The 23436-nt window shown below is 40.3% G+C and overlaps 2 protein-coding genes across 4 annotated transcripts in view; both read right to left on the minus strand.

Annotated features, from left to right (window-relative positions):
- Positions 1–9891, minus strand: part of LOC132985096 (estrogen-related receptor gamma-like) — a 32939-nt gene extending 23048 nt beyond the window's left edge. Inside the window, exon 1 of the mRNA XM_061052269.1 lies at positions 9620–9891. The gene's annotated coding sequence lies outside the window, so the exon portion shown is untranslated. The remainder of the gene's footprint in view (positions 1–9619) is intronic.
- Positions 9892–11964: 2073 nt separating this feature from the next.
- On the minus strand, positions 11965–21733 carry gpatch2 (G patch domain containing 2). Of its 3 annotated transcripts, none has more exons than XM_061052271.1 (10): positions 21540–21733; positions 20628–20871; positions 19441–19991; positions 19025–19089; positions 18412–18609; positions 17480–17600; positions 16898–16937; positions 16637–16701; positions 16330–16418; positions 11965–13487 (listed from the first exon to the last, which is right to left on the minus strand). In XM_061052271.1, exons 1-10 carry the CDS (start codon positions 21587–21589, stop codon positions 13318–13320), a joined length of 1593 nt encoding a protein of 530 aa, XP_060908254.1. In that variant the 5' UTR covers positions 21590–21733; the 3' UTR covers positions 11965–13317. The 3 variants fall into 3 exon arrangements, with proteins under 3 accessions (XP_060908254.1, XP_060908255.1, XP_060908256.1); XM_061052272.1 differs by having other exon boundaries at positions 19444–19991; positions 21540–21732; XM_061052273.1 differs by lacking the exons at positions 16637–16701; positions 16898–16937.
- Positions 21734–23436: the final 1703 nt, after the last annotated feature.

Below are 23436 nucleotides of genomic sequence, written 5' to 3' on the forward strand. Positions count from 1 at the left end.
GGTCTAAGCCAATGAGAGGCAGCCAGTCTTTGTGGCAGGTGGATGTGACAACAGAGGATGTTTTGGTACTTCGCTCATTTTAGGGTATTTCTGTGAAACAAAATTGTTCGGGAATGTAAGTTAAGTGCAGATGAGGAAAGAAAGGGGGGAATTATCTCTGTGTCTCAAATGTAACATCGTTTATAGCTTATAAATATCAAAAATATATCCATTTATGATACACAAATGTTTGACCCTAATCACTTTGGTAGGAGAATAATGACCTATGCTCAGTTTTCAATTCGGTTAACTTATAAATTATTGGCATTTATTGGGTGAAAAGTCCATGTGCCAGCCTATGTTTGTATTTTTTTTTTATATCACACTGAATTGAACATCTTTCTGTATTTCACTACTGACTGGACAAAAGTATCATTGACTTTGAATCTGAAGGGCCTGTTGAGGATTTTTCAGAATTTTCTCACATCATACAATCCTTGTTATTTTTCTTAATTAAAATGTTTCCAAGAGAAATCTGTAGCATTACTCAAAACTCAAATGTGGTGTTAAATTAACACTTCTAAAACCAATTACATGTGTACTGGTGCACAAGCACTTTGCCTACACTTACAATAGAAAATCATATTAACATTTACCAAGCCTCTATTAAATTGACATGTAAATAAAATAAAACAAAATCAGCCTTTCTCTCACAGACATGAATAAGGTAGAAAAAACCCCTGCTGTATTTATGTTGTAGCGTATACTTAACTGACTTACTGCGGCTGGTCCAGTACTTTTATCTGATCTAATCAGCCGTGGCTATGTGCCTAATGTGATGCTTTTCGCCTTTCATTGACATCACACGTGCAGGCACAATCAGTAGCACAGTAAGCAGTGCTTAACACTCAAAAAAAGGTGATCTTGTGCAGCACGATGTAGTTTGATATACAGGAAGAACAGCATCCAGGAAAACAATGGAGAAGTGTAAAATATGCCCTCAGCCCATGTATTTGTTGAATAATGTTCATTTTGCATACAAAATGTTGGCTATATTTTGATCAAATGAAGTGCTTCAATGAGTTGCACTTTACATTTCAGGAAATATGAGATGGAGTAGGTATTGATAACATCAATACAACAGCAAATCAGCTAATTGCTGCACTGATAAATATTTTAAGAACTTTAGTGAGACTGATCAGAAAATAAATGTTCCTTATAGCAGAATCAAAAACATCAGATTTGATAGCCTCACAGGCTGTTTTGGAAGATGTAGAAAATGTAGCTGACTAATCAAGACAAATCCATCCTGAGTTTTAGGAACATAACAAGAGTTGGACTTTTATGTCTTCCTGGAAAATTTTTGCAACAACCCTCCCCTCTTAATCTAGATTGAGATGCAAAAATGCACCATGTGTCCTTTAACTAAAAGCATGTGATGGAAACTATCATTTCCAGCCCAAAAAGTTCACAAATGATCAGAACAATGTAGCATCAAAGGGAGCATAGTGCTTGTCCGCCTCAGAGTTTCTGCTCCTGTCTTGTCATTTTGCAGTGTCTCTCTCTCTCTCTCTCTCTCTCTCTCTCTCTCTCTCATCTCCATGACTTTGTGTTCTCAGATGACCCTTACAGGCTCAATCTGCACAGGAATGAAATCACCTGCACTAATCTGCTGCTCAGATAAAAGCCAGACAGCAGACTGCATAGAGTGGACCTTATCTTATTAAGCACCACATGAATCTGCTCACCAACAGAGAGACACACAAACACACACACACATTCACACAGAGAGAGAGAGACACGTTACATGTGTAAACAAACTGATGAACACAAGAACATGCCAAAACAACGGGGAAAGTAATAACACATTAAGGATAAAGAAAGAGAGGTGTTTTTGATTGTAGATAGTTTTTACTGATTAATAAAATACAAAAAGCCAGGGCACTTATTGCTACTATCACTTCAAATCTCCTGAAGTTGATGTTTCATAAAACATTTAGGAAACATAACGTTGATGTTAAAGCCAAGTGCCTCCTATCGCTCTGAGGCCTTGACTTTGGCAGCCGCTGTCACTGGACTCTTCACTGGCTCAAAGGCAGCTGAGGTGTGTTTCTCATTTTAATACAGATGCCAAGTCAGTGACAGTAATTAAGCCAATTTAATATAAGTCAGTCTAATGTCAAGTGAAACAGCCACAAAGTGTATTTTCTGATGATTCACTTGTTATTGAGAATAAAGGGATTTTTTTAACTTTGTTCAAAATCTGACTAACACATTTTTGATTAATGACTGAATTCTTCCAAAGCTAGCATTCCCATTAGCCTGACTTTGTGTTAATAATGTCGGCATGCTTATATTATTAACTCAGTTTGTGATCATGATCAACTTTTTTTCTTGATAAACATTACAATGTTAGCATTTACACGCTGATGTTATCATGTCTAATAATCCCTGTGCTGCCTACTCGTATAGCTTTAGAGCTGTAGTAGATGGCTGTATAATCTGAGTCTCGTTCTATCTGATTATTAACTGAAAATGTCCCTCACATTGTCCATGAACAGAATTTAACATCTTCTAATCGCATTGTCTCCATAACAGTCATTTCAAATCTTAATTCAGAATGTTTTCACAGCAAAAAGAACATTTGTTGTCTGCAGTTTTTAAAATGTTTGCATATAATGTTGTATCAGTCGATTTATTTCTGTCATTAGAGGGTGTTGCTGCTAAATGGAAGCGCAAATGCTGTCTTATAAAGTGATTTGTTTTAGTGTAGATATCAGTCAGTCACTAGACAGAAATACCACTGATGTTCCGTTTGTACATTTATTTCTACATCATGCAATATATCTCACTCTGTATATACTGATCGAAACTGGTAGAAATTCTATCACAAAGTTAAAGGATTGATTTATGTTTATATCAAATATTCAACATTTAAATATCAGTGTTGGCCTTGAAAAACAACCACTTTCAGTCAGATTGTAGTGTAGGGAATAGAACTGAAATCTCATGATGGATATCAAACATTCAAATTCAATAAAAAACATCTCGTGCTTTTCATTTTGATGAAATAATAAAATTAGGGCTTAAAAATGGCATGTCAGCCTCAAAATAACAATAATTGAAAACGACTAACGGCATCACTGTGGCATGAGCCAAGAAATATCCAGACATAACAGGAAGTACAAGCAAGTGAAATGCAGCACATGAAATTGAATATGCATGGCTGCAGTTAAACATCAAAAAATATTTTTACACCGCAAGGCTTATCTGAAGACAGGAGTTCAATAGCTGCTCCGGAGGGACGCAGTCTGTAACAGAACACCCGGCTGCCAGCTATTGACCCCAAACACCAGATGCATCCCATTTCATCTGAAGGAAAGGAAAAGTGAGTGTAAAGACGCCCTCGCACATGTCTCTGTGTCTTTGTATTCCCCCTTTTCTCCTCATCTCTTAACTCACAGCCACCAAATCTCAGCCTCCAGGGACGGCTGTCGGATTGACTTCCAAAACTGGACAGTCACTCTCAAACTCCAACATCCCAGCACACACTCACACAAACACACAAATTAGCGCCAACCCTCAGATGTAGAGAGTGTAATCTGCTTAGTTTATGCCTGACTCATAGTCATCCATCAATTACTCAGACAGAGGGGAAGACTATTGACACTGTGTGCAAACACCATTGTCTCTCTGCATCGACACACAGACACTTAAATGGCCTTAAAAAGGTGGTGAGGGTGGAAGGGGGAGAAGAAAGGGAGAAGAAAATGAGGAAACATGATATAGAAATGGTAGGAAATAGCTTTGGCTTATTTGCATTCTTTACAGTTTCATGTCTCTAAATAGATGGATTGGAGGGAAATGATGCATCAAATGATGGACTGACTGACAGATGAGCACTTGGAATAGGATCAGTTTCATTGTATTGATCTCTAGCGCACTGTAAACGGATCAGAGGTCACAAACACACACACACACACACAATCATGCCAGAAACCTTAGAAAGCCTCTGGGAGAAGCTTAAAGTAACGCGACCATAGAAATGTCACTTAGAGCTGCTGGGACCGGCTGCTGCTGAAATCCTCGGGGGGTCATTGGTCTTCAAATGGCTTTCACTTATCTGCAGCCCCACTAGGGAGGAAGGGAATCAGTGCAGGGAAACATATATGCTCAGGAGGCAGGATTTCATTTGGGCTAATTTGGGAATGTTTAGGACTCAATGCAAAGACAAAACCTCACAAATTATGGCTCTTTACAAGGTTAAAATGCCCCCAAAATCTTGGCTGGACTGCCCCCTGGTGGACAAATTATTGTGGATTTACAATGGACTGACCATAATGTTGATAAGGAAAGGAATGTGTTGAATGGAGCAGCGACTGAAGTTAACCCTGATTACGCTTAAATTCAGGCTCATTTCATTGGTTCCCCCAAAATCGTGACATGAAGTTTTCTGGCAGGTGCCCATCTGGAGGGCTCCTAGAGGCGATTATATAACCAAGCCTCTTCTAACAACATAATGTGGATTACCACAGCACAGTCCTCCTCATACTCTCAACAAGCAGTATTGGATTAACAGGTCATCTTCCGGTCTCAGGAGCTGAATTGCCTCAGTTCACCCATCTCAGTCTGTCAGTGTGCAGTCTGCAGGTCTGCACAACATGTTGTCCAAAACTTTAAAAATATTTTAATATGTATCTTTAAACTATTTAGCATACATGTTGGAATAATTCTAAAATATGTTGCTGTACAACTTGCACATTGCTTATATTTGGCAGCTTTAAAGGTGAACTATGTAGGGAAATTTGAAAGTTGGAGAAGGGAAACAATGTTATATTTTCTGAACTAAATACACACATTTTAATTATTCAAATGAAAAAATGGGTCTCTGGAACACTGTTTGGGGCTAAAAAGCTAACAGGAGACTTAAGGTTTTACAGTTGCGGGCCCCCCACCATAACTTCTTGTGTAGCATTTAATCTTGAAACAGTTTTCCAGGACAGTTTGTGTATAGAGTTATGAACCACCACCCTATGTACCACAGAATCTGTACATTTCTTCAACTTTCACATTTCTCTACCAAAAGTCCATAATGCACCTTTACAACATTTAATAGTGTGCAATACAATGTATTGTTAAAGATCAAAAACAGTGGTCCCCTATTTGCCATGTTTTTCAATAATAATTAAGCACAGTGATGAACAACTGCAGGTACAGCTACACAACCACACACTCACACCCGTACACTCGTATACATACATGCAGATACACCTTATAGCTTAGAGGGCTTTATTGGACAAGGGGACAAAGGAAGTTTGTTCCTACCTAAGGACACCCTGTATCGTCTGCCTGAGTGGAGGAGCTGAAACTGGAAGCTGGAAGCTGCACTTCTCAGGACACACCAAAGGTTCTGAGTCTTCTCAGGATGTGCAGCCTCTAATGCACTCTGGAGCAGACAGCTTCTCCCTGATCCCTCCACACAAGTTTGTCATCTATGCGGATGCCGAGGTGTTTGACAGTTATGCGTTATGAGGTGATCATGGATGACCACTGGTAAGTGGTCACCAAGACACCTGGGGTCAAACACCATCGCCTTTTTGTGTTAATGAGGAGAAGGTGTTTGTCACATCACTGCACAAAGTTAATGATTTTGGATTTATATGTGTGAATGTCCGAATCAGTTAGCATATGGCCCAGGATCACAGTGTCATCTGAAAATGTAATGTTTACATTTCCACTATTGCTGGGCCTGGAACACTGATTTGTGTAGAGTGAACAGCACTGGCGAGCTAACACACCTCAGGTGCTAATGGTTCTGTTCACTCTGACTTGCTGGGTGCGGTTAGTGATAAATTAAGGCTGCAAGGTGTTAAACGCTGAACTAAAATCAACAAACAAAAGTCTTGCCTAGGCCTTGGGATTCTCCAGGTGGCCATGTGCACTAAGCTATTGTTTGCATCATCAGTGCTTCTATGCTGTCTGTATGCAAATTGGTATGGATCTAGCAGTTGGCCTACCTCAGACTTCAGCATGCTCACCTTTCCATACTTTTCACAACAACAGGAGTTAAAGCCACTGGTCTGAAATCATTACAGTGTTTAGGACATGTTTTTTTGGGACATGGTGTGACGACCACCTTTTTCCACATTGCTGGTACAGTGTTAGTATCTACTGACCTCTGAAAGATGGGGCACCAAGCAGGTGTTAGTTCTTCTACACACATTTTTAGTTTAAAAAAAAGAAGCTGAAATGCCATCTGGCCCTGTGGCCTTTGATGACAGTGACACTTTAAAAAACTGTTTCCACCTCCTTGGGGTCGATTAAAATCCTGTCTGCCCCATCAGTGGGAATGTTTTCAAAAACACTGCTACATTTTGTTGAGAACTCTTATATATTAAACCTTCAAGAAAAAAAAAATGGTTAATTTGCTGTGGATGATTCACAGCATATAAAGATTTTTTGTGGATCGCCACTAAAGTGTGGTCCTGTTCTGTTATTTTGCCTCCCACAGTCTTTGGTTTAAGTCTGATTGTACTGCTCTCAGTTGTTGCAGGTCCTTATGCTTGAATGCTCTTCCTGTTTGTACCTTCTTTTACCTTCTCAGTGGTGTAAGGCTTGCTGTTTTCTGAGGTGACCTCTGTAAAATAGTCTTTATCTTTCTTCCCCATTCTGTGCATAAAAAACATACTAAAACATTTCTATGAACAAAGAAAATGTTTATGCTGAAATATTTTAGGCTATTTTGACCCATAATACTCTGCTCAATAGTAGATACATCTTGTCAACTAGTAAGGGTAGTGAATGTCATTTTGTATATCTTAAACCATTTTTTTTGTACTAGCAATCTGCCTGTTCATGGAGCTGTCAAATCAGCTGCAACTCAGAAAACTAACACAGTACAAAATGCTGCTTATACATTATAACATGAGTATCAAACGTTTCATATAATATAACATCATAAATAAGTCGGCTTTTAATTTTTGACCATTTAACTCTTAAGATAGTACCTCCATAATGAGTGGGATAACATATAAATGAGCTTTCCTTGTAGTGTTTAGAGTTGTGATGTTGGTACTTTCATGGAAGTAAAGGGTTAAAGTACTTCTTCCATCAATGTTGTTTTGTTATTTTGATCTATTTAATTAAAACTGACTTTACTGAAAAATATGGTTCATATACATTATTTTAACACAAAAACTCATGCGCATACTCACGCACACAGACACACACACACTCTGAAAAAACAGGTTCCCAGACCAACTGGTGCGGGCCCAACACACAGTATCCAAAGAATCAGCACCACACACCTCCTGCTGATGTAAGGCACTATTATACACACTTTCACATCAACACAAACAAACAAGAAAAAACAGCATGCAGTCTATCTCATCATATCACTTTTATCTCCACAGGTGGCAAATTTATCTCTCCCTGTCAGCACGTCTGCAATAAACAAATCAACACAAACGTATACAGAGGCTGAACAAACCAGCCTGTCGTTTAAGTTTATAAAAAAAAGTTTGCCCCAGCTTTATGTTTTTACCGTCTGGCTCACTTTTAAGCCACACATCAATCTCGAGCCAGCCCTTTAACCCCGCCTAACACATTCTGTCAGCAGCTCCACAGGTGAGCCCCTTCACCTCCTTCCCTCCTGTTCTCTAATCCTTCATACTGCGTTGCCAACCTCTCCTTCTGTCTAATACTCCCTCCTGATGTTCTTCATCCAATCCTAGAGATGCACCAAGGAACACTGTGCGGGGAGAGGTGTGCATCAGGGAGCACTGCAGGGGTTTCATTGCTTTTAACTATTAAACTCTGGTATGGTTTCATGACATTTTATTATTATTTTATTAATATTATTTAGCCAAAATAATGGGAACATTAATAGGAACACCAAAAACACCTGATGACCGGGGAAAATGTCAGCCAGACAGTGAGCAAACATTCAAATTTCAAACATGGGCTTAAGATATGGCCATCGATGGTCAATCATGTAGCTGCGCGAAGTATAGGGACTTCTTTGGGATCGGATTTTAGGAAAGAAAGTTTGTCAGCTGACATCAGAGCATAGTCTATAGTAATGAGTAACAAGAACATTTACAGAAATGTAGTGGGGTCAGAAGTACAATATTTGTCTTTCAAATGTAGTGGAGTAAAAGTAATATGTTTCCCCCTATAAAAAAAAAAACCTCAAGTAAAGTACAGATGCCCAAAATGTAGCTAGGTGCATTACTCAGGTAAATGTACTTCGTAACTATCCAGTACTGTGTAACATTCAGGACAACTAGTTGGTAGCTGTATAGACCATGTTGAGCTGGCCTCAGTTGTCTTTTTTTGTTTGTTTCCCACTGTTGTGTGTGTCTTCCAGAAACTACATACATGTTGCAGGGGTATTTGTGAAGATATTAATGTTGCAAAATATGAACCCAGAAACAGTCACCATTTCTGACTCCTCCTCCTCCTCCTCCTGCATACCCCCTCCCACTAAGTAGTGAGAGCGTGTCAGACACAGATAATGCCACACTGTGAGGTGTGTGTGTGTGTAAAAGGTAAGTTCCTGATAATGTTAGGGCTTGAATATCCTGAAATCATCTCGAAAATTTCAGGAGTTCATGTGTAAAGGGCTAAATCATTAATATAGTCTGTTTAACCAGCTAGTTTTAGGGACTTAAGATGTTTCTCTAAAAGTCACACATGTAAAAACAAAATGTTCTAAATCTAAATTTCACACACGTTGCTCACAGCCTTTTCTAACAAGGATTATAAGTTAGTTAGAACCTTTGAACCTTAGTTGTGCCTCTGATTGGGGTAGACAGCCAGTAGTAGTTGATCTGGTGACCTGGGGTGACCAATCAGAATTCAGGGGGGGCATGCCCCCCTTGGTCACCCCCTGGAAACACCACTGCTACTGTTGGCAAATGTCACACCAGACCTGTTGTCTTATTTGCCTCAATCTCCTGTCCTTCTCATCACCCTACAACCCCCCCCCCCCCCAAAAAAAAAAAAAAGAAAAGCTTTTTGGGGTCCTTTCATGCTAACCTCATCTTCCAGGTATCACTCAGCCAGTTAGCCACACTTAGCACAGTCAACTGATTTCTGGCCATGCCAAGGTACACCGGTCAAAATGTAATTTTCTGCAAGATTACACATGATAATGACTCGCTTTGGAGGGTTGCCATGAACGATGACTTCCAATTATAGATGCATAAGTATCGATCTGTCAGCAGATGCAGTAAGAAGAAAAGCAAGCGAGATACAGTAATGTTATGTTTAGTGACACATACAATGACAAACATACACAGACACAGTGGAAGATGCTGCAGATACACCAAATAGCTGAACAATTGCTTAACTGCTTACAAAGTCCTACAGAGGCTTAAAAGCAGGTGTTGATGGAAGCCAATAAAACGCCTGAGAGATGAGTTCACCTGGGGGGAGAGTAAAGCCTTCACCTGGTGTGACACACACACACACACACACACACACACACACACACAGTTTCCATTCAAACCCCATACCAGACTGTTTCCAAGCAGAAAAGAAACACAAACACACTGGTCCTTCCTCTTCAATTAAAATAAAACCTTCCTGCATATACTTTTCCCCTTTGCTCATCTTAAAGGTTTTGCTCAGTACTCACTGTCAGGTTCATCCACTGGCTGGCTGGATGGTCGGTTCTTTCACTCTCCACAGCTGCAGTCAGTCAGTCAGTCTCAAGGACAAACGCTCCGGCTCTCCTTGCCTCCGGTCTCTGAGGCTCAGCGATGCAGCAGTGCTCAACCACACACTCCAAACACACACAAATATAATAAACACACACACTGCCTTCTTTCTCTCTTCTCCAGTGTTGAGTTTACCTACATACCTGCCTTGCTGGCTCGCAGGGGAGTCCTGAGAGAGTGTGTCTGACAGAAAGTGTGTCTAAGAGAGAGGGGATGCTGCTGGGAGGGTGAGGAGTGGGTGAGGAGGATTGGGGGGGGGGGGGGGGGGGGGGGGGGGGGGGGGGGGGTGCAGACTGAGGGGGGGTGGGGGGGAGAGAGGAGGACACATCCAGCGCTCCCTTATATGCAGAGGGAGGAGGTGAGGAGTAGAGGGGAGGGTGGGGGAGACAGAAAGCTCCTGTATTCCCATAGATACAGAGGAGGGATTTCTATTGCAGCCTTGCAACGATGGGAGAGAGAGGGAGCGGAACGGAACGGGGGAGACAGAGCGAGCGCATCATATTTCAGGGATGTTGAGTCAGCATGTGAATGTGATGCATGTGTTGATATAGAGCTGGAAATATTTAGAGGGCACGTTCTCACAGGAAGTTATGTATTAAAGCTTGCATCATAAAGAAGAAGCAGAGAGTCTCTTAGAATCGTAATGAATAGAAAGTTCTGTTAGTTTGAAATGTCATGAACCAAAAAAATAGGTCAAAACTCTATAATGCTCATTTAAAGCCATTAATTGGCTTCACTCAAAGGAGCCTTACGGCACACTTAAACAAAGAATGACACATTTCAAAGTTTCCATGTTTTTGTTTAGAAAGGTAAAGGCTGCGCTGAAAAACTTTCATAACCTGAAGTCAATGTAAAGACACTCTCTTCGACTTTTTACTGTATATCTTTATTTAATTGTCAATCATTGAAACTTAATATTGTTTTCCTTTTTTAAACTGACATTAATTACCCTATTTATTTTTCTTTTGGATTTACCTGCTTTTTCTCACTCCTCCATTTCTGACTTCTGGCGTCTTCCTGTGCTTTTCCTCCAGTGTTGAAGTATCTAAGTATTATGAAATTCCAGCTGTTGGAAGAGGGAAGAGCGAATGGGATATGGATGTGACCTGTATATTTTGTACATCATAGAGACTTTTACTTAACAAATAATTGTGTATATTTGTTCAAAAACAACAACTTTATGTAAAACATATTCTGTCTAAGTGGCTGTAATAGAAAAGCCAGTGTTAGAGGATAATTTGATTGACTTTTTATTTGTCTTTCATGGAGTTGTATCAAGTTTATTTCTCAAAATGTACTGCCAAGTTCACTTCCTCTTTATGGCTATTAAATCACCATTTTAAAGGAAGGCTTCAACATTTTGGAAATTAATGAATTTTGCATAAGAGTTGGAGGAAACTCTTGATACCACTCTGCATGTTGATTTGAAGCTGGTGCCAGTAGCTAGTTAGTTCAGCAATAAAACTGGAAACTGGGGAGGTGGGGGCAGCTGGCCTGGCTTGGTCCAAAGGTAAACTCAAACACTCTAGTCTGAGGAAGAGCATGCTGGCTCAAAACCTAACTTGTTAATAAATCCTTTAACAGGAGCTCCTTGGTGTGCGGATCGTTTTAGCTTCTTTTTACCATTTCTTTTTTTTTTTAGATCCAGCACCCACTCAGGGATGTGCCTTTGTGATTTTTCAAACTCAAACACTAACACATGAATGGTAATCCCTTAATCCATACAAAAGTCAAGGTGTAAAAATTTAAAGTTTTGGTTTAACCAGCAGGCCAAAATCTTACTTTAAGCTACAGTTTCAAACCATATAAACAAGAAAATATAAGAGAATTAAACTCTGAAGTGCTGGCAAGGGATCTCTATTAAATCATACAGAGTAGCTCGATGCTGTTTTCTCCCTTCAAAGCTAAATATCTGCTAGCTGTAATTCAGAAAAGTATTGATCCATTTATTTAATTTACAGCTACAAAGAGAATACGCACTTCTAAAAAAAATCAGACAGTTCTTGTCAGGGCAATCATCCAAACTATTTCGGTGAATCGAAAAAAATGTTATTGAATGTCTTGGACTCTGTGGTGTGATATTTGACTGAATAATGAACAATCATTGTATCCTATATTCCGTTCAGATGACAGAGGTTGGGGTGGGAGGGGGGGACTGGACTAACATTCAAATAGTCCAGGCAGTCTCAGTTTAATTCTTGTTTCTGTCACTAAGCCTATGTCTGCTTACATTGATTTGAAACACAAGAGTAGAGGAGACAAATATAGTTCAAGTACAACTTCCTGCACATGTTTTTATTCTTGATTTCATTTGTTCCAACAGCTTGATCTCACCACCTACACTTAAAGTTACTTCAAATCTTAAGTGAGGACAATATATGGTTGCTGACATTATCTGGAAATCTAATGCCACAATAAACAATAATACGATCAAATAAATGACAATGGGTAAAAGAAAAATTAAACTTAACACTTCTAATTTTTTTTATTGGTATGTAGTCAAAGGCTCTGCACAGTCCAAAACGTGTTTTCCCCACGGCCTGGTTGCTACTCTCTCTGAGTGAGAAGAGAGTCTGATATTACTGAAGTAAAAACACAGGTTGACTTTAAATGCATATTATGACAACAATCCTTCCTTCGTTTAACATTTAAAATGAATGTAAACACCGACATTTTCTTTTAATTTTCTGTGTAACACTTGAATTTCCAAACCTTGTTTTTAAAACTTGGAACGTTTCGTGATCTTAGGCTCGTACTGTTGTTTCATAACATACTGCTCGTCAGTGGGTTATGGTAGCCTGATCCATTTTTAGGTTGTAGTCCTACAAAGTCTAAACCTCAGCAGCAGCTCCAACGGCACATGCAGACACAAGCGGTTGTAAATGAGAGGAAAATTTGGTTTGGATTTTTTATCTTGTTAGTTTTTCTGATAGATAAAAACACTCTGATGACATTACTTCAACTATTAAATGAAAAATAAAATATTGGAAAATCATCCAGATATTCCAACACACATTCATACAGTGTATCTGAACTTCATTACATTAAAAAATAACCTAGAATCAATCTTGATGTGTGACCTACTGAAATAGTCTTCCACAATTCCTGTGTTATATGAGACAAAACCATTCATCTTCATTGCATTAACTTTGACTGCTAACTGAAAACAAACCACACTCTTGTCACTGGTTACATGAACCCTGGTTTCTATCTGAAACAGTATCATCTGAGGTAACAAGGCTGATGCAGCATTCCAGCCTCACACATTAAACACGAGGCATCAAAGTCAGTCATGGAGCTTTAGGAGAATTAGGAAGTGTTTTTCCCCTGCTTAATTTTAGGCTTTTACTTTTTCCTGGTCATTCTCTGTGTTTGTGTGAACAGTCAGTGAGGATATCACTGTTTCCCCAATATGGGAAAGTTTCTTTTTAATCACAGACTCTGTTGCCAGAAAGAGTCTCATTCCTTCCCTTCTTAAGGATTCACATGCCTGGATTATCCTGGATCTTTTTTTTTTTTATTTCCATCATTCTCTCCCCTGAGCAGCACATTATCTTGTAGCTCTTTTGGTCTCCTGTGGCAGACTGTTACAGTGTAAGGATCCAGAGACCAGTTGTCAGTTGAAACCCAGACCTGTGCCTTTGGGTCTCTGTGAAGCCCGGATCGGCTCTGTGATACCCCTGCCCTCTGGACCCAGGCCCATCCCCGGGCTCCAGCCCATGCTCTGCATCATGCGGCTCCCCATGTTCGAGTCTGGGATCGGAGGAGCGTTCTCCCCGACCACGCCTGAAGAGAGAGGTGACAGGTTAGAAAAGAGGACGTCAGAATTATAACAAGCTTCAAATAAATGAAAGTTGTTTTGTGATAAGGCCCTGACACACCAAGCAGACAGTAAAGAACTAGTGGCGAGGAAGGCCGCCTGTGGCGTCGCCGCACAACGCCTTTTGTCTTGGCCAAAAAGTTGCACTAGAACACAACGGGTAGCGACAGGCGACGGTCTCCTTGGTGTGTCAGGGCCTACATACTGAGAACGTCTAACTCTTTTACTAGAGGCTGGACAATCACATCAGTTGGTCATCTACAAGTACTCCTCTTTTCAGGGAGTTGAACCATGTTTTGTAACTGCTATAAAAGGCGGCTCATGGTCAGTTGGATGCTCATGAGCAACATGTTTTGTAAACATCAACAGGTCATATGTGAGATTTGAAAGAAAACAAAAGAACTTGGGTGAGGCCAACTGCAGATGTCAAACCTAAAGGATTAATATTTTACATTTAAAAGACAAACACATATCAAATGTATCCTTATTAAATATATTGTACATTTTTCACTGAGGGACAGAAGAGGTGTGGTCAAAGAAAGATTTTGTTTTGGTCTGAGAGACTGGTGCTGAAGTTGGACATCTACTCTGAAAGTGGCATATTGTACCTTTAATTGATTTATTGAAAAAAATGCCCCTGATGGCCTTGACCATTAAACAGGAAAATAGACAACACATACAGAATGAAGAGAGTGCTTTTCATTATAGGAGCAATATGTGACTCTGACACCTAGCGTTTAAAATTGGCACTGCAGTCCAAGTTCAAAACATCGTAAAGAGCTGCCTCTCCCCCACCCCCCTCATCCCCAGAGCTAAAGAGCAAGCGGGTTGTCGCCGACACTGCAGCTTCAGTGTTTAGCCAGCTCCGCTCTGGCCTTGAAACCTTTTTCTGCGTTCTAACCTCTCTCCATTTTTCAGAAGCATCTTCAATATTTAACCACGTTTCTGCTCGTGGAGCTTATTAGAAAAATGCAGAGGCTTTTCAGGTCAGGTAGAATCATTTATCTGAACCAGTTATTCTGGACTGGAGTCAAAACTTAGAAGGAGGTCATTTGGCTGCTGCATTGTTGTCAGAGAAGCCAGTATTTGAACAGAGCATGTTTTCTTAATGTCTGATTATACAGCGAGGTCATTTTATGATTTAATTTATTAGAAACTTTACATATTTTGTCCCTCTAACATATTGCTCCTTTAAACCTTCCAACAGTTAATGCTACAACTCATCAATTAGCCCACCAACAGATATGAATCTATCAAGCAATTTTGGATTTGCTTATTTAACCTTTTTTTGCACAATTTGAAATGGCACATGTTCAGATTGAGGTAAAATCATCTACAAAATAAACATATTGTAGGAATGGTTAGTTAGCTCTCAACTTGTGATGGGCTTGTTATTCAAAATATTGATATAGAAAATAATTTAGGTTGCAGGTCTAGTGGCAGTGTTGTTACGTTTTTAGAGTTGTAATTTAGAAGTTTTGAGTTAAAATGTTGATTCTTGTTTAAGTCATTTAGTGTTTCTGTTTACCGTCTAGTGCTGCCTCTATGTAAACATCTGTGAGACTTTGTGCACCGAAGGCCCTCCTCCGTTGACATCATCACTCCATTATTATTGCCGTGCTACGTCTAACTAATGTAATCACGTAATCAAGTTAACCATATTTCCAGACATATAGCACACCCACATTTTTTCTGGCCCAGACAGTGATCATTCTGTCCACGCTCTTCCTGGAAGTTCTCGGTCCAGTCGCAGAGACCGACCCGTTACCCTTCTTAATCCCGTCTTTATTTGTATGCAGCAGCAGGAGGAGATGCCTGCGCAATTACACACTTGATTGTTGAGTCCCGGGCTGGTTCAAGCCAAACTGTCAGGACGTGAATTTGGCTGCCCTCGCGTTCGCCCTGCTGTGAGATCAGCACCTGGTGTTCCTAAGCACTGCACTTGTGTCTGAAGCCAGTATCTAATGTGCTTCCGTTGGTGATGTTTTGCCAATCGAGTCACCTCAGACTGTAAAAATTCATGCAGAGGTTGAGCTGATTTCTGATTTTTTTTTATCTGCCCTCCCTCCTTCTTGCTCCGTCTTTCTTATATTTTAACCTAGTTGTGTTTTGGGTCAGGGGAACAGAAAAAAAAGATCGACACAAACCAGCGTAACAGACAACGAACTGCAACTTGTCCTTATCGGGTATCAAATTCTGAGGTCTGAATTAAAGTTCTGATGGATCAAATAGCCATTTTCCAGACTAAACCTATAGAAATTGTAGTTTTACCTTACAGCAATCAGCTTAGCTACCTCACTCCTCCTCCTCCTGAAGCATTAACTAGCCCAGAGGAATAAGTGTATTCTACTTGGGAGGGGTTAGGGGGGTTCACAAGTGTTGCTGGTTAAAAGCTTATCCAGTATCTCTGCTCTGACAGCAATACTAGCCAGCTGACTCTTGTCCAACAAAGCTTAGGAGGAAAAGGGGTTAAGAGCTAAAGCAGGGTTTAATAACTAGAGGAGGAAGAGGAAGTGAGGGGTAGAAAGGATGCAATATGAAAGATGAGGGACTCCCTTCTCTCAATTAATTCCTTTTTTAAAACGTGTAAGCAGATACCTAACTTTTTCATCCCAGTCCCTTGTGTTTACATCAGTATATGTGCAAGACAGAAGGAAATGAGGAAAGCAGGCTGGTGAGCACACTGACCCCAGACAAGAGGGGGGAGGAAAACAAGTGAGAAAGTGAGAGCCAAAAATACAATAAAAGGGACGGTTGGTAAAAAGTGCCAGATGGTGTGTGAGATGTAGCGAGGTGTGTGTCCAATACCTGAGGGGGCTCCGGCACAGAGGGGGGCTGCTTTTCGCCTCCGCTTGACATCCCCTGTACACAGAGAGCCCAGGTGCCCGCTGGTCTGTCTGCAAAACCAGCCAGGCAAGAAGAAAGTATGTAGGCATTCATTTTATCCCAAATAACACTTTGGAAAGTATTTGTTAAAGAAGTATATCATTACATATTGTGAAACTAAAGGAGAGTTGTGTCTGCAGGAAAAAAAAAACTCAAGCAAGCACGAAAGGAAATGAATATGATTCTGGTCATAAATCATCTGAGTTTTTAGTTAAACTGTTGTTTTCACCTGCTGGCTGTTTTTACTGAACAGCTTCTGCGATGCCCTCTGTCTGACCGCGGGTCCCAGTGCAACTGAAGTGCCAGTGAGGTAGAGGAGAGGGAGAACAAAACTCAGTGCTCAAGCAGTCAGCACGTTATGCTTGCAATAAAAGAAAACACTACTCTGTGTGACACCAACCACAGTGGGTCTCTGACGGGTATCAAAAACTGAACCTTTGCATTTCTTCATTTTAACATGAATAAAACAAAGTCAAGAAATGTGGCTCACCTGTCCGTGGTCTCTCCTTGAGCCAGAGCTAAACCAAGGCCTGTTACAGATGAAATAGTGTCAATCAAGCCCTCGAAGTCCCACCAAGACAGCAATCCACAGAGCAAAGAGCTACTAACTTGTTCATAACAGAAACTCTCAGAGAGCCTATTAGACTTTAACTTGGTAACTTTTACTTGTATTTGAACAGTAAATTGATTCAAGTGTAAAACTTTTCAAAGATCCGTGTGCACTTGACCAAAAACTGAGACAAATGTGAAATAATATAAAAATGATTGAATAGAGGCGCCTGTATTATAGTGGTTGGTGTGTGCGCCCGATGTACAAAGGCCATAGTCCTCTAAGCGGGCAGAACGGGTTCGAATCTGACCTGTGGCTCCTTTCCTGCACTTCGTTCCCCACTCTCTCTCCCCCTGATTTTGGAGTCTATCCACTACCCTATCTCTAAATAAAAGCAAAAAAAAAAACACAACTTAAAAAATGATAGAATAAAAACTGTAGTTCAGAGGGAATGTAAAATAGCGAGTGCCACTCTGAGCTTTCATGTCTATTGTTAACTCATTTCGAAAGATGTGAACTCACTCATGGGAGTCTTGGCTCTGTCTGCCCAGTCTGTCATGAAAGCTTTGGCTGGAGCCACCCTGCAGCCCCGCCTCAGACGCCTGCTGGTTTCCATGGAGACGACTCAGCCTAGCCTGAAACCCTGACAGACACATTCAAGACATGATTCATCAGATAAACTAGATTAATGTGTTTATTATTGAACAGAGACATGACTGGCATGTGGCATCAGACAAAATTAAACACAAGCACATCCACTCACATTTTAGTGTGTGGTTGTCCTGAAATTCTCCTCATTTATCAATTTTATCAGCGTATTAACCCCCTTCTTTGATAATGTGTTTTCAAGATTTAGACATGATTCACGTTGGTTATCTCGTCACGTTGGAAAATACAGAATCCTGGACTTATCTGGAAGAGCTGCAAACCTGATTTAAACATTATATTTAAACTTAAAATATATTTGGCAACTGAGTCCAACTAGTTTCTCTGTGACAACATAGGTAGGGGTGATTTAGGATATCAGTCAGCAAGAGCAAGACACAAGATCCTGCTTGATTGAATCCTGCCTGCTGGTGCACAACAAGGTTGCTATATATTATGTCATTTGTACTTTATTCATGTACATTCATGTTTCCTGCATGTTGTACAGCATTTCAACGCCATAGTAAGGAGATGTTTTAATTATAATTACCCTACAACAGCACTTAAAAGCTATACTGTTGAACTTTGCATTCATCTGTCTCCATGTGAAGTGTTTGCCACCTGCTGGACATGAGTGAGACTGCAACAACATTGTATAATGCAGTGTATGTCACTGTTGATAATATATTTTTATTTCAATACATAATAAAAGACATCTCCAAAAGACATTATTTGCCAGTGTGTCTGAGATTCTTTTGAAATATTATACAAATAATTAGGTTTTGTTCACCCCTATGTTTGCAGCCTACCTCTCTGTGCTGCAGGGCTCATGAGGGGAAATGATCCGGTGAGGATGCTGTTGAACACAGGGTCGGCTAGGTCCAGCTCCTCTGACCCAGTCTCCCTCTCCCACCAGGGAACCACTCCTGCAATCCCACAGGCACCTCCAGGTGCTGACCCAGTCCCAGGCTCCCCCTCGTAGAACCAGTCACTCTGCTCGTCATCAGCTGGAAGAGAGAGGACAGAGGATCCTGAGTACTTTTTAAAAGCATCGTTTCACTTTAAAGTGGTTGTTTGATGGAAGCCCCTCTATGTCTTAATCTATATAGAACAAACTGATCCAATGAAAAAAAACTATAAAGCTAACACATGACAAGTTCTGTCTGTCGGTCTGTCTCTGTTAAAAAGCAATTCACCTGAAGTGAGCACTCATGTATTAAAAGAAAAATGTAAACAGAATGAGGACAAAGAGTTTAACAGTTTAATAGAAGATGTTGTTTCAATGACGATCGTTGATATTCCAACAACTACAGAAATGTTGAGCCCAAACTTCCATATCAACACGTGTATGCCAACATTGTGTATACATTCTGTGTATACTTGTGAATTCTATCAATAATGTTATTACATCTGAGTCAGTACCTTGCCTTCCTTCATCATTGGTGTAGAGGCCTCCGTCACTGCTGTTACTGACACTGCTTGTCTCACTAAAAAAAAGACATAGACAAGGTCAATAAATCAATCACTGTCTCACAGAAGAAAGCTTGGCTTGACCAAAAAAAAAAGGATCATTATTCCTGTAGTTTTTTATACTTGTGCCCATAAGCTCTCTGAATGTTGTCTTTCCTACAAAAGCCTTTTTTTCCATGTTCAAAAAAAGTGTTTTTAAATTTAAATCAAATTTAACAGAGATAAATGATATGGCAGCTTATAATGCGTTGGAGAAACAGACAAAACAGTGTACATATTTGACAGTCATAGACAGAAGAGAGTTCTTCCTTACCTGTCGTCCTTCATTGTCACACACGCTCATATATAGAAAAAGTCAAAACACTAACCACCTGTCACTCATGTCTTCATCCGAGCCCTTTTGTTCCTCCAACTCCATCTTGTCCTTGCACCCTTCTGTTGGAGATGCGATGGGGTCCTCGCTCTCCACCACCACCCCTTCATCTGCAGCCTCCAGCCCGAGCCTGTGTGTGGCCAGTTTCCTCTTCTTCACTCTGTTCTTTCCGACCCCTGGCCCGACTGGCCCTCCCCCGCAGAGTTCCATGACACCCCTTCCCTCAGTCGCACCCAGTCTGTGCGGCCTGCTGCCAGGGCGGGCTTTGGGGACAGGTGGGGGCCCCAGCATGGTGGAGGAGGGGAGTTCTGGTTCTGCAGGTGGGTCCACAGCCATGCGTTTGACCTTTCGTCTCCGTCTAAGGCTGCGAGTTCCCTCTGCAGATCCCAGGCCACCAAGGTCGTCCGGCCAAAGAGGTCGCTTGTTTCGTCCGGTGTCGGCTGTCAGGAGGGTTCGCCGTTTGGGGCCAAGTTGTTCATCTGAGTCGCTGTTGTCCCGGCCATGGCTGTTGGCAGCAGAGACTCCCCCCGTGCTGGCACGGTAGTCCTGCAATAAATGTCAATGTGGTAATACCAGACTTTCTTTTGCAACAGGGTGAAATGTCTGCTTAGTTCAAAGAAGCAAGTTATTGAAAAATGAACACAACAGCCTGCTCCAGATCTCTGAATTTTCACCTTCAGGAATATTTTTGGTGTTTCAGTCAACAAATAATATAGAGACACAAAATGGCAATTTAGCCATACAAAATTACTCATTGTATCGACACAAGGAAAACTTTAAATGTGGGGTAACAATGTTCAAGTTTACAATAACGATGAGAGGAATTTAATTAAAAAAACATTGAAGCAAGCTTGTCTACTATGATGTATCAAGTCATCACCTGTAAGTGTGAATACTTCGTGATCAGATTTTTTCTTAATCATTGCTTTTGTTTCAGGCAATTGTTAAGATGCTGAGGAAACTGCACTTACTATCTATCAGCAATATGACTCATATATTAGGGTCCTGTGTACAAGTAGAACAAAGAAAAATGTTTTTAACTTGCTCCATTTGCAAAAGGAACAAGACATCAATCTTGGACAACTTCACACTGTCTGAAGTTTGCTGAAGGGGCCTGAAAGCTGGTTCAGTGACACAAACTGAAAGACCTTAGATTAAATCAGCTGTCCTCAACCAGCTCACCTTGTGTTCTTCCACACTGGACTCTGACCCCTCGCTGAGATGGCCAGTCTCCCACGGCGGGTGCGGGTTGTCCGAGCGTCGTTTTCTCCCCCTGCGCTTCCGGGCTTGCCTCTTCAGCAGACAGCCGACAGTCAGTGCATGGTCTCCCCCGTCACCAAAACCACCCCGAGCAGCCTGTTCAGAGCTCTCCTCCAGCGCTGACACCAGATCGTGGACCAGCTCGTCCATCGTCCGGCGAAAGTGCCTACAGTGTGAGAGAGAAGAAGAAAAAAAAAATAACAATGATCTCTGACGCAGTTAAGAATAGAGGTGGTGTTTTCAGGAGTGTGCATGGTGGTCTACTTGTTAGCATGTTCGTGTAAGCATGCATTTTATCAAATATGTCTGCATGTGAAGTGACAGGCAAAGGAGTGGAGCAAAACATGCCTAAATGATGACGCTGGGACTAGCCTAGCTGTGCAGGATGTTAACTAATAGCATTAACAGCGTAGGGATAAGGGCAGGCTCATTTTGGACATGTAATCATTCACATTTTCCACCTTCATCATCGCTTCTTTCGTGGAGTATAACTGCGCTATACTTACGTTAATAAATCTTAAGATAGGCTGCGGTGTCGTCAGCATTGATATTACTCTGTTTTGGTTTGAATTAGCTTCACTTGTTAGCGTTAGTGTTTTTCTTGCCAGCTGGCGTATTCACCGACAACAAAACGCCCAGCTAGCGCAAAACTAATTACAGTGAAAACAACAAAGATGCGTTACTTCTTCTGGGTTAGTTTCGCAGCGAAATAACGCTGAACAACACGAACATGTTGGTAGTGAGACTAGCTTCGCTGCTAGCGTTAGCCCCTTGGCCCGGCTGATTGGACGTGAACAATATGTTACGTCTCAGAAAACTGCAAAGACCACCTACCAGCCGGTTCCCGCTTTGCCGATGGTTTTAAGATTCGCCGCACGGAACATGAAAGCCGCCAAGTGCCAGATAAACTTAACCAGAAACAACGGACACACACTCACACAACACAGTAACCATCCTGACACAAAAGCTAACGATCAGCGAGCTGAATCAATAAAGCGACAAGAGGAGAGGACACCGTGAAGCAGCGAGAGGTATCATGCTGCCTTCAAGTGCTGCAGGATATTCAAGCGTCAGTCAAATATTTTTGCAAAATACATATAAAACGCTTACATCGTGTGAATGTATGGAGGACTAAAAGTGCCAAAATGAAATATATAAATGTATAATTAATTAAATCATTAAATGTGTCATCAATTATTTAATATTGGAAATAAATCAACAAATATATAATAAATATATAATTATTTAAATGTGTAATTAATTATTTAAAATTGGTAATATATAAATAAATAAATAAATAATTTATGAAATACATAAATAATTAAATAAATGTTTAAATAATTATTTAAAATGTTTATTCATTCTATGTAAAAACACATCTATTTATTCCACTACTTATTTAATTATTTCATGTTTCCTGCTCCAGCAGTGCATCATGAAATAATTTTATCTGTCATCCTGTCCCATCAAACTCAGTGGGCAGGATTAACGCTGATCGAGTCACAAACCATTGCTTTGGTCTGCAGGGTTGCCAGACTAGGCGGTTTCCCGCCAAACAAACAATCAAACATGGCAGCAATCACAGAGGATTTAATTAATTAAATAATTATATATTTATCTATATATTGTTGATTTATTTCCAATATTAAATAATTGATGACACATTTAATGATTTAATTAATTATATATTTATATATTTCATTTTGGCACTTTTAGTCCTCCATATGAATGGGTCTTACTTTGCTCATTTTAACAATGGGTTTGTTGTCATTATTATTTTTTTATTTATATATTTTCAGTTTTATAAACAAATAGCACAGCAACAAAAAAGCCCCCCTAAGACAAAGAGGAATTAGGAAAAATAAGAAACATAGGGCAGGGCAAAAATAAAGAAAAACAACAACAAAGACATGCTCTTATAGGATATCTTACAATACAGTAAGCTCACGGTGTGTCTCATTGGCCTAAGACAGTATAAGTACATGGTTTCTATACATATAAGTAGTGTGGACAACTGTTTGCACAAACTTATACAAGCAGAATAAAACTTTAGGTTGTCTTTGATAAGTAAGACAAGAATGCCACATTTTATCAAAGGTTGTAGAGCTGAGAGAGACACTATATCAGACCCTCTCCATATGTAACAGGTTAGTCATTTCTTGTAGCCAGGTCCTAAAAAAGGGTTTATCTCCACTCTCACTCAGAGAGACAGAATATTCCTCTTCGCAACAACCATGCCGTAATGTAATGTCTTTTGTTGTAGATGAGACAAGTTTGGTTTGTTGTCATTATTGAGTGCATATTGTACATTGTTTAAATATAACATAATATAAATCACGTATTTATTAACAAATAGCTTCAACTTAATCCAAACCTTTGTACAACAAAGTAAAATGCATTCCCTTAAGAAGACTAACTCTGACTGAAAAGCTTGTTCATGGACCTAAAGTCATTAATTTCAGTGATATTACCAACAAATCTGAACTGACCATAATTAAAGTAGCCTATGTATAGTAATAATAATAAAAACTTAGCAAAAAAAAAAAAAAAAACGGCCTAAGCGATGTTAAGATATTTTTAAAGGATGTGTTTCCTATAGGATGGGTTTAGTTTTTTTGAATTAGTAAATTACTTATCATTTAGGTCTACTACAAAAGGTCAAGATGTAGGCCAGGGGTGGGCAATTGGCGGCCCCCATCAACCCTCAATGTGGCCCTCAGGTCAATTTTGA

This window comes from Labrus mixtus, chromosome 12, assembly GCF_963584025.1.
Source record: "Labrus mixtus chromosome 12, fLabMix1.1, whole genome shotgun sequence".
In the NCBI taxonomy this organism is placed as follows: Eukaryota; Metazoa; Chordata; class Actinopteri; order Labriformes; family Labridae; genus Labrus; species Labrus mixtus.

Coding starts and splice junctions, on each gene's coding strand:
- gpatch2 (XM_061052271.1), bottom strand. CDS start 21,589: ATGTTCCGTGCGGCGAATCTTAAAACCATCGGCAAAGCGGGAACCGGC. Junction 19,992..20,627: donor CCAGTGTGGAAGAACACAAG/GTGAGCTGGTTG, acceptor CATTTATTGCAG/GACTACCGTGCCAGCACGGG. Junction 16,938..17,479: donor CAGAGCCAAGACTCCCATGA/GTGAGTTCACAT, acceptor CATCTGTAACAG/GCCTTGGTTTAGCTCTGGCT.